A 14749-nucleotide genomic window follows, 5' to 3' on the forward strand; every position below is an offset into this window, starting at 1 on the left:
GAATCGTACAAGAAAAGCAGAGAACAAAGCAATTCTATCTTATTCCCTCTGTGAATGGCAATTAACTTTCCGTCAGGAGACAGCACAAAATTATCAAGCATCTGTTTACGATAATCATCCAGTAAACACCGCAATACGAATGATACCGTTTCGTAAGTAAAACTCAAACTGATCAGCGAGTCCAAACGTGGAGAACAAAGCGACAAAGGTTCACTTGGATGGACTTTCCGTACAAAAGTCGATGCCACAAATCTCAATGGAATTAAAAAGTCGGTCAAAAAGATTTTTTTTCTTTCGCCTCTGATACCTTGAAACAAATAACAAAACTGCTTTTCATCAATGCAGTAAAAAAGGGCCGTTCCCGAAACAATTTTCAAAATTGTACCTGTTTGAAGACATAAAGCGTGTAGTGACCCTGATAAAGTGCTATATATGAAGTAGCTGTCATCATTTGTAAACGTGAAGTCAACAAACGGCTCACCAAGATCTCTCGGGATACAGTTATCATCACGGAAATGCTGTTCTTCATTTCCTTCCGATAAAGAGTACACACGCAAAATGTTGCATTTATTAGGGAAGACCAGGAGGAGCCATTTCTTGCGTGGTGAAACGCAAATGAAACTCACGCAAAACAATTCTCTCAGAAAAAGTTGAGACCTCTTTCGAGAGGATGCCAAAAATATCCTCGCTAGCCATGCCACCTGTCGCTCAATATCTTCCCGCTCCTCTAGGTTTTCTTTCATTTCCTGCAGAGATATGCCCCTTTCGATGAAAGGGTTATTATAAGAAACAATATCAAGAGCAGCAGCGTGAACAGCATTTGCCACAGCTATGTTAATGATAGAAGAGGCTTTTGCGATGATGCCGTAAAATCCCGTAACCGGTATGTCGTGCGTTACGTGCCAAAAATAAGTGAATTCGTTTAACTGAACCCTGAGAAAAAACACATCGTACAACAAAGATTTTCCAGTGCGTACATTCCAAACCTGGAAATCAAATATATGAGGATAAAGTTCAACAATCAGTTGGCGAACTGCTGTCAAGGATGAATCATCAATTGACCGTAGTAATTCGCCGAGTCTTTCACAAAAAGGCGCATCGTGATGACAGAAGACTAACCGTTTAAAAGGCTGATACAACTCTGGTGCTTCAAGGTAGTCTAGCAATCGTTTGGCTAATGTTTCGGAAACATAATCGTGCCATTCCAGTTCGGCTAATCTTCTGGGAACATTACCGCAATGATTGCTGAATTGGAATCGTTCGGCTATTCCTCTGAAATCATGATCATTGCATGGCAACGTAACATCGTGGTGAATTTCTTGTAAGGCCCAAAGAGCAAATAGCTCGGATACGCAGTGAATACTACGCTCCGGACAAGTGGCAATCCTTTTCACGACAATGTACTGATCGTCAGGAGTGAGAGTGCTCCACTCATACATCACTTCATTTCCAGAGAACTGTGGAAAGTCTTCCGCACTTTTACGCTCAACCGAAAACCATTTGTCCAGTCTACCGAAAAACACCCACTTACCGTCAGGCGAGAACTCCAAATGCTTGATTTCTTCTATTGTACTTTGGCTTACCTCAAAAGGACCACTCACGATCGTTAAACGAGATGCATCAACAAAAACAATAGAGCGACCCTTTGAGGCCGCTACCGTCCTTTGATCAGAAGCTGTCGCAAAAACGTTAAAGCCTGAGAGAAAAGTAATGCTTTCCCCGTCAAAAGCACTCCACTCTAACCACGGGCCCGAGAGTTTGGGAATTAAACCGGTTTCTTGCAAGACTTTTGATCCACTTCGAAGACAGGAAATTAAAAGGTGAGGGCAATCCAAAAGAATATGAACATTGCTCTCAAGAGCGTTGGAGATCTCACGGAGAATATTCTTCTCGTGTAAGTCCTCGAATGTGCGGCAGCATGAAGCAAACTTTAAATCTTCTACCAGGTGGTAGATACCAATTTTTCCACTTTCGATTCTTTTCTCCAAGAAATGGAAACTTTTCAAACACCTAAAAACAATTCCTACTGATTCCTGGTCACCATACTGACACAAAAATCGAATGGCAAAGCGAAAAACATACTTTTGCACATCCACCTTTATAAATGACAATGCTGATGGAGGTCGGTCGACTATAGCAGACAGCATTTTAGCGAGAAACCTTGCCAAGTACTTCTCTGCCTTCCTCTTGTCTATCAGCAAGTGAGGACAATCTTTCCTTTTGGTGTTTCTTTGGTCTTCTCTGTCCGTTGGAATTTTTGTCAACCAAGTTGGAATCAGTTTGTGTAGAAAGGTGACAGTATCATTGGAAGTTTGATTCCAAGCAAATTGCATAACAGCATCAATTACTTCCTGCTCATCAAGACTCGATTTTTCTTGTAGCAGAACCAAGGGAATAAACGAGACAGGAAGGGGATATGGAGCAGCTAGGATACATCCGATCAACTTCTCGTAGAGATCTTTACCTACTCTACTAAACACTCGTTGAAAATTGTCCCGAAAGAAATCTTCAACATCGTCGACAAGAAGGTCACTCAGCGTGTAATCCATCTTACCTTTTTTTGCGAGATCGTTGAGTTTTTTCCTAAGGTAAAATGCATGCAAGAACAATCCATTGCAAGATTTTGTCATTTCTTCCACGGTGAATTGGAGAAGCGATAAATCGACACCATTCTCAAAAAATCGCCGTAGATCTCCCTCGTGTTGCTGATAAATACCATGCTGTTCACTATCGCCTGCGCACATCCTAACACAGGGATTGTATCTCTCCAATCTTTCCCGTATTTTGTCTTCAGGGCGACTGGTGATAAAGAACAAAAGCCAATGAGGAAGACGCGGGAAACGTTCCTTTATAAGGAAAAGGAAATCTTCCCTGGACTCGTACTCTGTCTCATCTAGGGCATCAATAATAACTAATTTTCGTTCTTTTAAATGTGAGCACTTAGCTAGTGGTTCTTCTAACAGTTTTGTAAAAAGTTCCTGAACTCCTAATTTATTATTGTGTAACATCGTGATTACACCATCTATCCCACCCACAATATTATTGTAGTGACTATTACATTTACAGAGTTGACTCGCCAAAGTCCCAAGAAGATACCTGGGATCATTTCTTGTGTCATCATAGTGACGGCAAAAGTAGGCAGCACCTAAATGCTTCTTCATGCGCTGCGCCAGGGCTCCAGCAATCACACTCTTGCCGACTCCTGCATCACCTAGGAGAACATAAGCTCTGGAGTCACCAGGATCACTGAACCACTTGTTGAAATCATCAAACAGCCAATTTCTTGTGTCTGGATCGTGACGCTCGGCAAAGAATCTGATGTCTGATTCACAATCTGCGATCTCTGAAACAAACAACGAAGGAAAACATGGTGGGACCGAACATCTGTTTGCTGTGAAAATAATGATCCGAGTAAAATGAACAAGACTTAGTGATGCCGGGTCCTTTGCATTAGAAAACGTAATGCTACAAGGAACTATATAAAGAAAACAAAATTTATGCAATGAGAAAAGCACACCTAGTGCCATTTTCTTTTTCTTTCAACTGTTTATCCAAAATTTTCAGAGACCTCCTTGATTCTATATCTTTTTTGCTGGTGGAAGTAACGTTTCATAAACTAACAGCAATGACGATAAATCCTGTCCAGACGTAATAGCGTACTCAAGATTACAGTTTCCTGTTCCGAACACGCGCTTGCGCGATATCACAAACCAAAACTTATACTTGTATTGTACTTATGTTATTACTCTAATTAATAAGTGCTCTCGTCTCAAAAAGATGAGGCTGAGGCACAAAGGACAGGTTTCTAAACTTCTCTGATGATATACCCTGATCGTACTTTCCAACACAAGATACAAGTTATTCAGAACAAAGTTGTAACAACAGGCCATCTATCCGCTCCCAAAAATCCACCTCTATCTCAATAGGACGTCACGAAATTCTCTCACTCATTACATATTTTTCAACCGTAATGGGGGTGTAACACAATCATCTTAAGGCGGCGAAATACGAGATACGAAAACCCTCTACTTGTCGCGTCAACATTAGGGCCGTTATACGAGAGTAAATAAGCCGCGGCTAACTCTGGCCGCGGCTTACTTAAGCCGCGAAAGGAACTATTTATACGAGTATTAACTTCCCGGCCAGGATAAGCCACGGCTTGAGAAAGCCGTGAACGTAGATTTCGTACCATTTATACGGGGTGTTCGCGGCTTACGTAAGCCGCGGCCAGAGTTATCTGGCCGCGACTTATTTTCTCTCGTATAAACGGCCCTATTGTTTCGTTGCAAGTTTGGGTCGATGTTTCCCGTTTTTCACCTTGCATGATCACCTTGTCGCGCAACAAAAACATTTGTCGGAGGTTGAAGAAATGCAGCTCGCTGATTTGTTGATGTGCTAGTACACGAGCAAATTTGTTGCGCTATAAGTTGTGAGCTTGATCAGTGAAAAACGAGCAACAAAACCAAAATTTGCTGCTCAGAGTAGACCCGCGCTCTACTTTTCGCAACAACTTTCTTCAACCCGCAACAAATGTTTTTGTTGCGTGACAAGATGATCATGCAAGGTGAAAAACGGGAAACATCGACCCAAACTTGCAACGAAACAATGTTGACACGCCAAGTTAAGGGTTTTTGTATCTCGTATTTAGCCACCTTAGGAGCCTCGAAAGGCTTTTTAGCTGCGCGCACGCGCGTAACCTACACACGCCATAACTAAGAAACACGCGTCAGTTGAATGAATCAAATTTAAATCAAGTTAGCGAGCGCAACACACCGAAAGTGAAAATAGGCGTAAAATCGCGCGAACCGGAAATAAATCGTGCGGAAAAAAATTGGTCTTTATCTCGAAATTTTGCTCGGTGACCTATATTGATTTTTTGCATGCAAGTATCATTCACGATGGCACTTCAAATAAAAAAGTTAAGTTATCTAGTACAATTTTCTGCGAACTATAAAACGATATATATTAAATTCTACTGGATAACTTTTTGTCATACTCTCTAAGAAGTTAAAGAATTTAGGGGGATTTCTAACAAAGAAATAAAAACGATAGGTCACCGACTTCGTTTTTCAGATAATTTTAAAGAACTGAAATTTAGAGGACCCTTTTTTTGGACCTGGCGTGTTGCCATGGTAACCGATATAACGTCATAAGTGCCCTTAAAGTATTACACAACAATAGAGTTGCAAAGATATTTATAGTTTGTCTACACTATGAAAAATCCTTCTTTGGTATCTTTCTTTGGTGCCTTTGCTACAGTGTTTCACAAACACTGTAGAAACGAAAAACCCTTTCGAGCCTCCTTAAGCAAGTTCCAGACACCTCCTTTCAGTTATTTTTATCACTGAATAAATTACCATGCTCATAATGACTGTGCGTGCTGCTTCTGCCAGCTGCTGACACAACATTGGCACAACTTGCTTCTGGTTGTACAGGATCTATTGTAGAATAATCAACACAATCTGCCATTAGGTTAACAACAAAAACAACAACATTACTTTTACTAATACTATTAATTACAAATATCCAGAAATGAGCGAAAAAATGGAAGCCTTTACAGAAGTAAAACATTGACTCGAAAAAATATCAAGGTACATGTGAATATGGAATTTGATTAGGTAAAAGGTTAAAATTTATTAGGCTACTAGATACGCATTTGAAAAAAATAATAAACAAGTGCTAAAAATTACAGACATCACACAACAAAGAGCAAAGCGAGCCAGTGGTTCATTGTAAAACAGTGGAAATGTTAAAGAGAGCAGAGGAGAAATCCTTGAATTTATGTTATTGAGAGTAGTTTTTATAATTGTTTTCCACAGAAATCTGGTGAATTCCAAACTTTAACACCAAAAATATGTTCTAGTGAATATTCCAAAAGTTGCTTGGGTTCTAAAAAAAAAACAGCTGCTCTTTTAACATAGTAGATGGATCAGAAACCTTTGGAGCTGTCACACAGTGCAATTTTTCTAGCAACTTCTCTGGCAATTTTGTTTCGAGGAAAGTTCTCACACAGCAAAACACATTACTTGACGGGCGTTACACTAAGTAACGTTTCTTGCAACTTGTCTCGTTTTCGATGATCACATGACTTTCTTTTGTTGGTGCTGCAAACCGTTGCGACACAAGTTATACATATATTACGCTGCGCAAAGCTTGAAAATGTCTTTGCAACGTTACCAGAGCCGTTGCGGAGAGTAGAACTCAGTTTTACTTTCTGCAACGATTTTTGCCCGTTGTAAGGTATGTTACATTGTGCAATGTTTCGTGCAACTTTTTTGGCAATGGCGTTACGAGACAAGCTGTACCAAAAATTGCACAGTTTAACAGCAACTTTAAGTAGTAACACTTTTTTTGGACAAGGGGAAAGGAATGAACATAAAATGCCAAAAACCTTACGTAAATGATTATTTTTGGAGAAGACTTTAGGGGCATAAATTGTTACAACACACATACAAGAGATGCAAATGTGAAGAACAAGTTTTGATTCTCACACAAAGTATGTCTCTGATGTAGGACACTAGCATAAACCTTCAAGAAATGCAACAAGGTACGAGCATTAACTGGTCAGTGTTTCCACAAAATAAAAACCACACGCGCCTCAAGCTCAGTGGGAGGGAAAGCTTGGCCTGGCCTTGGTGCAAGAGGTCTTGAGTTCGATCCCCGGATCTCACGTCCTTGTTTCGACTTCTTTCCTTTCAGTGTAGTTTAAGTAGCTTTAAATACCCTTAAAACGGAGCACTGATGGAAAGAAGGGGGTAAACTGAGGGCACCGTCGGCTTCCTGGGAGAATACCCTCACTGTAGAGGATTACCAACGTTATATAAGGTGTACCCTTACCTGGCGGAAACAATGTAAGGATTTGTCTGGGAATTCCGATAAAAGGCTTAAGACAATTATATCAAAAAATTCTCAATTAAAAAGCCTAACCTTATTGCCATTGTGGGCGGCTTCCTTCCCGTGTGGTTTTTTTTTTTTTCAGATCCAACGCGATTGGAGTCATCTTTCAATTTCTCGGTTTCTCAATTGACAAAGATTGGGGCTCAGATTGAACTTTCATTTTCAACCCACCATGAACGCAATAACAGGCCTGCGAGCGACCTCAGGCGGTAGTTTGTTCACTCGATCGAAAGAAAACAACTCCCGAAAGATGCGCTTGACGCTAAAGTGGCCACGGCTTCGACAGTTGGATGACAAACTGAGCCTTACCGGTGTGACAGACCGTAATTTGTCAACAACAAATTTTTTTTATTGCCCTCTTGGCCTCCCGACATGATTGACTCAGTCGTCCAATCACAGTCACGCCTCCTTTCTGTTGACAAACTTCAAAACCACATTCGCGAAGCCGCAAAGCGTTGAAAGATGGCTAAGAGGCCCAGCGAGAATGAAAGCAGTATTTTTACAATGACTGCAAAATTCTCGCGCGCTCATTGGCAAATTTTTATTGTCAATAAGCGGACAGACATATAAATTTATAATTTATGCATTTCGAAGAGTTTAATTCATGAAAAATTCAGTAAAACGTCGATCTGTCACTTTTTAACCGATAGAAAGTCCCCGTTTTTCCATTAGCCAAAAAGACAGCGAGGCAAGTTATGAATTTGGTCGCGTCAGATTGAATAAAATTTAAGTTTTTGTCTCGCGTTCTTCTCGTGTTTTGACTTAATTTTGACGCCTCTGTCTCTTTGTTACTGCAAAAAACAAATTGATGTCAGTTTTAATGCGTCTGTCCTGTTATTGACAATGAATTTCGTCATAACATCGTCAAAGTTGTCTTCGGATCCACCAGGCGATACTTTGACAATGTTATGACGAAATTCATGATCAATAACGGGACAGACGCATGAAAAACTAACATCAATTTGTTAAGTGTACAAACTTAGGAGAATAACGAAATTCTTTGTTAGTCATGGTAATTTTGCGCATTCATGCCGCTTTTATTAGTTAATAGGAATTTGTACGCAGTAGGCTGTTCGCGATCGAAACTGTATTTATCAAGCCTTCAAGGAACTAACATGCGTATATACTTTGTTCTCGTAGGATATTGTGCTCCGAATATTTTGTCGCTGGACTTATTGAAATACATGAAAGATATTATGCATCGCCGAATGTGAACTCGGAAAAATCCGAGCTGAACCCAAGACCCTCCGTGACTTACTGGGTGCTTACCATTTAATCGTTGCATTAAGGTAGGCGATTTTTCGAATTTATTGACCAACCGGACGAGAATGGCGCTCACCATTTACTACCCCGAATTCCATCCCGCATATTTTACAACCTCGTTCCCAGGATTTCTCTTCTCTGCCTCCTAATGTCGTTGTATGGTGTATTTCATAGTTGCACCCTGCGTAACACCATAACAGTGGAATCTCTCAAGAAGCTTTGGAAAGATAAAGTTAAGAAATCTTCATCAGACTACTAGCACTACTACTACATATAGGCGTCTGTAAAAGTAAATAACAGCCATAGGGTGTGCCCCCCTTATTGTTCTTAATTGTCACCAACGATTAATTGTATTTTAATGTACCTCCGATATTTCACAGAAGACAGGATAATCTGAGAGCGAGGTGCCATTCAAGATTGGTAAGCTTGCACAGGAAAAGAAAAAAAACACTATAGAATAATATATACAATAGTACGCTAACAACATGTGTGAATTCTAAGTAAATAGTTTTGCCCTGACAGTCTGACTGCACATTAAGTGATGGTTTCAATTCTTTGATGTAGAACATCTCGTGAATTAAGCAGTCAAATTTCGATGCGCATTTCTTTATGACACTAAAACTTGTTAGCGTACTATTGTATATATTGTTCTATTGTTCTTGTACTATAAGTTATGCTTCATTCAATTCATTCAATTCATGTCGAAACGTTGTCACAATGAATCTAGTTGCGTTTGTCTTTTTAATCAATTTTATCACAAGATCTAGACTAATTGAATTATGATGGGTAAAAAAAACAGATGACTTGTAATTTTCTGCCGGTAAAGATCGCTTCCAACTGAATTCAATTACCTCTTTGGTAGCGTTGCCCTCGCAGAAAAGCACAGTGTTAAGTCTCTGGAGACGGCTCATTTCACGACATCTTTTAAACATTATTATCCCATAGATTAGTGCTAACGATGCGGCGTTCTTTCCGTTGCTGAGATCAAGTTGAATCATCCACGACAATATAGTAAACACTGTTGGAGAAACACATCGCATTTCTGACAGGATATCTTCAAACGTGAAAGAACTCAAACCAGGGTATCCTCTCTTCCGCAAAACCGAATTTGTTTCTCTTCGGGCAACCTCAGAAAGCTCCCTCTCTATTTCACAGCGAAGTTGAATCATATCGATCAAACTGTCCTCAAGCGTTAATTCTGTGTCTGGAAACTGTGAAAAGATATTCAAAGGAAGGATGTGGAATTAAAAGGGGTCATTTCCTTCAAGAACAGATGTGGCCAACAGATAGTTTCTTCTTGTTGTCCGTTGAACTTGCAAGGTAGTTTATAATGACAACTTATGGGAAACAGTCTGGTCTTTAAAACAAAGAAATCAATTTTGTGTATCTCATGAAATGACACGCGCGTTGACCAAAAATGTATTCGTGTTCGCAATACTTGGGAACGATCAGCTGGGAAAATCTCAAAGTCTTATGAGTGTCTAACATAAATTTGCTTCATAAATACCTGACTTCCTCCTTCAAGGGAACGTTGTTCACGGAAATTGAGTCCTCGCCGGCTACTTCGCGAAACGCAACCCGCCGAAACGTAATCTGCTTTTGAAGTCTTCGTTGTTCGAGGCGCGGAGGGTGACTCCTCAATGCATCTCTTAACTCGTTCTAAGGATCTCTGACTTTCCGAAATCAGTGTCTTAAACGTTTTGAAGTTGTTAAGACGCCTTTCACAAGGTCTACAGAGTAAATGAGGCAATAATTCACTCTTCTGCAGAGAACTGCCGTAAATGTCTTCCGCGGAAGCGAGCAACGAACGATTTGGTTTTCCAAATAAATTTTTACTGTGAGCAGAATCTACCACAGACTTGCAGAGCCTACAGGAACTTGCCACGGTACTAGAAGCTGCGTAAATCTTTTTCGGTGTCTCGGACTTTGACATTTCCCTCGCAGTTGATACTGTTTCACCTGACAGATGTGTTTTACTTTTCCTGGACAATTTTTTTTTACTTCTATAGTGGGCTCAGGAAAGACAAATTTAAGACTTGGCTGCCCGTCTCTTCGTTTGTTTTTTTGTCACCTCCCACTTTTTGGGAGACACGTGACCAGAGTGAACCAGGGTTTCTCCTCAACGACATTAGGAGGCAGAGAAGAGAAACCCTGGGAACGAGGTTGCCTATTTTACTCCATCTTGCGAGAAAGGGACTGGAAATGGAAAGATTCTCGCAAATGGTAAGGGAATTGCCCGATTCCAATCCAAACGGAGAAAAGGGAATACCTCTAGAGGTTGTCCACAATTTCCAAAAGATTTTCCGGAAAACTGCCTTTCCATTTGACCTCAAAGCAAAATTCCCGGATTTTTTGCCTAAATGGTAAGCACCCATTGAAGCCAGTGAAATTGAATTATTGGTTTCTCAGAGAATACAGTCGTGTCGGGAGACCCAGGGGAATTTTAAAAAAATGTTTTTGACAAACTACGGTCTGCTACCCCGGTAAGGCTCAGTTCAACGGTCGAAGCCGTGGCCACTTCCTCGATAAAGCGCATCTTTCGCAAGCTGTTTTCTTGCGATCGAGTTAACAAAGGTAAAGTAACTTTATTTAACGCTGGTAGTTCCTTCAGCTACGAGGTTGGTATCAATGGAAGCCGAAGGTGGTCGAAATATCAAACACAAGCCTTATTAGTGACTTGAACAACAAAAATTGGTGATAAAGCGTTGTTCATTCTGAGGAATCGAGCGCACTTTTTTGTGGCCAAGAACTGGGCCGCGCTGGCCGATAACTGGGCCCACTCGGGTGAAAACAGGGTTGAGCAGTCGATAGCTTTACATGTATAAACTGAATGCTGAAGCTAGTTGTCGTTTGAAATTTCAAGTCCTTACGGCTATTCCAAGGTAAGAAATACAAGTTTACGTTTTTTGTGGCCGAGAACTGGGCCCCATACTGTACACCAAACCGGCCACTTCTGCTGGAAAGAACACACTCACAAAGGACAGCCACAACACCGGGAACTTCATCCCCTACTCTTCTCGAATAGTGTGTGGGTTCTATAACGTCCCCATAACCTGAATCATTTCAAATATTTCCCTTGAAGTTTCAAATCATTGAGTCAACTACTACTAAATAAATACCAATGCCAAAATAATTATTAGAGCGGTTCTCAAGTGTCATAAAACAAATATCAAATGAATTGAAAGTAATTACTTTGACCAATCACAGCAGGTGCAAACAGCGTAATGAACCAATCCAAATTTGTAGCAATTATATGTAACTTGCTCAAAGTGCAGAAAAATCGCGCGTGGAAGTTGTGCCTGCTTTTCCTTCTCATTGGTTGATAAACTGAAGTGAGATCAAGTAATTACTTTTGACAGTCATTTTCTATCACATTCTCCTAATTACCCCAATTTCTCTGTACTTGTACTCTTTCAACAAAAAGTTTTACATCTTCAACATCCGATTTCAGCGATTTCTGCTCCTGTTGGAGATGCCCAAACCCTTGCTCCAACCCAGAAACTCGTGCATCTAATTCATCAAAATTCTTCAGTGCTTTCTCCACTAACTTCCTTTCACTCTCCATATCAAAATTCATCTCGTCTACATCAGACTTCAATGCATTCACATGATCTTGCACTAACTTTAACAAAGCAGGGTCTACAGTGGCATTCATACACAGCAAGGTACCTAATGTAGAAAGTAATAAGTTGTCACATCATAAGCCAACAATGATTAAAGACTGAAGTGAATAACAGATTTTTTACATTCTTGTCATACAAAGCTCTAAATATGGAAATTAAGTTACTCATCAGGAAAATGTATCTTGAAAGCCACAACACCTTGTTTTCAGTGTAAGAAAATCAACATGCAGATTTCATCATGATGTTAACATTAATCTTCCTACACAGAGGGAAATCAAGGTTTCTTTTGGTCATCCAGTATCTAGGATATAACAATTAATTTTTCTGGCCAGTTTTGAGTCACTTGGGGCTACATGTAACATAAAGTATTTTACCCACTTTCAAGAAGGACCGACTGCCAAATGTTAGGTCCTATAATAAACTTTTTTCTAACTCAGACATGAATACAAGAGAGAGTCAAAATTATTACCAGGTAGATAAATACCTTTACTTTCCCAGTCCTGCAGATCAGATAATAGTTTGGCCTGATCACCAACTGGCAGACCAAGTGCATTCACAAGTTTTTCCATTTGATCAAAACTCTACCTGAACTTCACAGTATCCCAATCCTTGAAAGCACAATGGGCCCAAGAATTCCTGGATTGTCGAAGATCACTTGAAGCGCTCTGAACAGTAGCAGAAAACACTGGCACCTTGCTAAGCAAGATAAGCACAGCTGTTGCATCACAGTGTTCATCAAAGGCATTGAACTTAGCCATGAAGTTCTCCACATATAACTTAGCAAAGTCGATATGAGATGTGACCCGGCAGTCAAAGGCAGGGTAATTGAACTTTCCATGTACCTTGGGTAGTGCATCATTGCCATTAATGTTCTCATACTTCAAAAACACTTTCTTTGCCAGTAAGTTTGGCCAGTGGGTCAGTCGTGTTGGTGTGGCCTGGGTATCAATACCATGACTACTTTTGACGTTACAGTATTCCTTTTGAATTTCTCTTTCAAGAAAGGAGCGCACTTGGGAAACAAGAACCTTGTTTAGCCCAATGCCAAAAACCAGCCACCGCTTTTCGTTATCCCCAACACAATGAAGAAATAACCTAAGAAGAAAGAAAATGTTTGAGAGCTAGGTTAAGACAGGATAAAACAAATAGCTGGAAAACGAAAAATGTCACTGGGATTATGCAAAATGCCATTCAATTATTGCACAAAGCTGGATTATTTTTGATAAGTACAACAAAATAAAAATGATGTATTTTTACCTTCCTGATGCTGCAGCAGCCATAACCATTCATTCCTGATTCATCGTCATAGTCCCATCACTAGGCCTTATGTTACCTACCAATATAATATTTATTATTGTAAGTTTCCTTTATCAATTGTGACTGGTATAAGAACAAATAAATTCGCTTCAATTTTATTGGTTAAGACTTTTAGATCAGTCAAGTATGAGCACTACTAAATTTTCTGCCCTTTTGTGAAGAGAAAGTCTTTAATGCCTGACAAATGTGGGCGAAGGAGGAAACAGGTGGTAGTAGTGATCATATTTTGAAATATTTCTTGGCTGATTGTACATATCTAACATAATAATATATAATAGACAGATTTACTTGTATACAGCATCATATCCAATGCCTGCTCTATGGCACTTAACAATTATTGTGCAATTCAAAAACTCATTAACCAAATATAAATAAGTAACAAATGACTAATTCAAAGAAAAAATAACAATAATAGAAGTTATGGCATATGTCTACTTAAAAAGATACTGTAGGTCTTAAAGTCTTTTTTTTTAAGTACTGACTGAGCTGCTAAGCCTAATTTCAAGGGAAAGGGTGTTCCAAAGCCTTGGGGCAACAACAGATAAAGCCCTGTCACCATAGGTTTTTAGATTAGCCTGAAGAACAACGAGCAAGAATTTTTTACATCACCTTAAACTATGACTGGAACTATAAGGCTCTATTCAGCTACTTATATAAATTATATATAGAAGCTAAATTATTTAAAGCCTTAAATACTGTTAATAATATCTTAAATTATGCACTGCTCAACTGGTATCCAGTTGAGCTCCTTAAGTGGGGGTGTTATGTGTGTAAACTTAGAGCCCCATGTTACATGTAATGACTATCAGGCAAGCTTCACAGTTTTGTACAGACTGCAACCTTCGAATTAAGTACTTACTAGGTAAACCATGCAAAATGGCATTTCCATTATTAAGTCTACACATAACAAAGGGGAAGTATCAATAAAACAGTAGTTTCTTCACCAAGGCTGCTGCGGAAGAAAATTTTAAAGGGGCCCTCAGAGCTAAACGCTGAGAACTTAGGAGCCCAACGTATGAAGTGAAAGGTGTTGCTGTGAAAAATTACGGTGAGTTACGCCTTGTGACGGTGAGTTACACTATGTGATGGTGAGTTACCCCTTGTGACGGTCATTTACGCTTTGTGACGGTCAGTTACGCCATGTGATGGTGAGTTACCTCTTGGGATGGTGAGTTACCCTTTGTGACAGTGAGTTACGCCTTGTGACTGTGAGTTACGCCAAATTACATCCATATAATAAATGAAATCATGATAATAAATAAATTACCTAACTCAAATCGCTTAAATACTCCTAAAAAAGGCAGCGTTTAAATATATCTAAACTAGTTTAAGTCCCGAGATCATGCGAGATTATTGCTCAATTTATTCAAAATAGGCTAAGCGACGCCGTCCAGTCGCCAAGCGACAAAGAGGAATGTTTAAATTATCTACAGAGTGCGTTACTTAACGATAATCTCAATACATAGATATTTAGGCGCCAAGTTGTTAAGGCAGTTATGGACTGTTATAGTGTCATTAATCTCTAACTTTTCTTTGACACTAAGCCATCCAAGCGACGTAAGGCCCTATGACAAGTGTGGTCGAGAGGTCAGAAAAAGGTAAGAGCATGTTCTTGAAACTGTGAAGTCAGTCCACGCTCTGAATAGCCT

General features: G+C 39.8%; 1 protein-coding gene across 2 annotated transcripts in view; it reads right to left on the reverse strand.

Moving 5' to 3' along the window:
* LOC138019844 (uncharacterized) overlaps positions 1-14749 on the reverse strand; it is a 290417-nt gene that overhangs the window by 36699 nt on the left and 238969 nt on the right. Inside the window, exons 1-3 of one of the 2 annotated variants that reach the window (XM_068866781.1) lie at positions 13041-13118; positions 12268-12878; positions 11548-11829 (exon numbers count right to left, since the gene is read on the reverse strand). In XM_068866781.1, coding sequence (XP_068722882.1) covers positions 11548-11829; positions 12268-12352 — 367 coding nt within the window. In that variant the 5' untranslated portion in view covers positions 12353-12878; positions 13041-13118. Of the gene's footprint in view, positions 1-11547; positions 11830-12267; positions 12879-13040; positions 13119-14749 lie in introns of those variants that run through there. The other variant, XM_068866780.1, reaches the window with a different exon arrangement.

The sequence above is a fragment of the Montipora capricornis genome, chromosome 10, assembly GCF_036669925.1.
Source record: "Montipora capricornis isolate CH-2021 chromosome 10, ASM3666992v2, whole genome shotgun sequence".
In the NCBI taxonomy this organism is placed as follows: Eukaryota; Metazoa; Cnidaria; class Anthozoa; order Scleractinia; family Acroporidae; genus Montipora; species Montipora capricornis.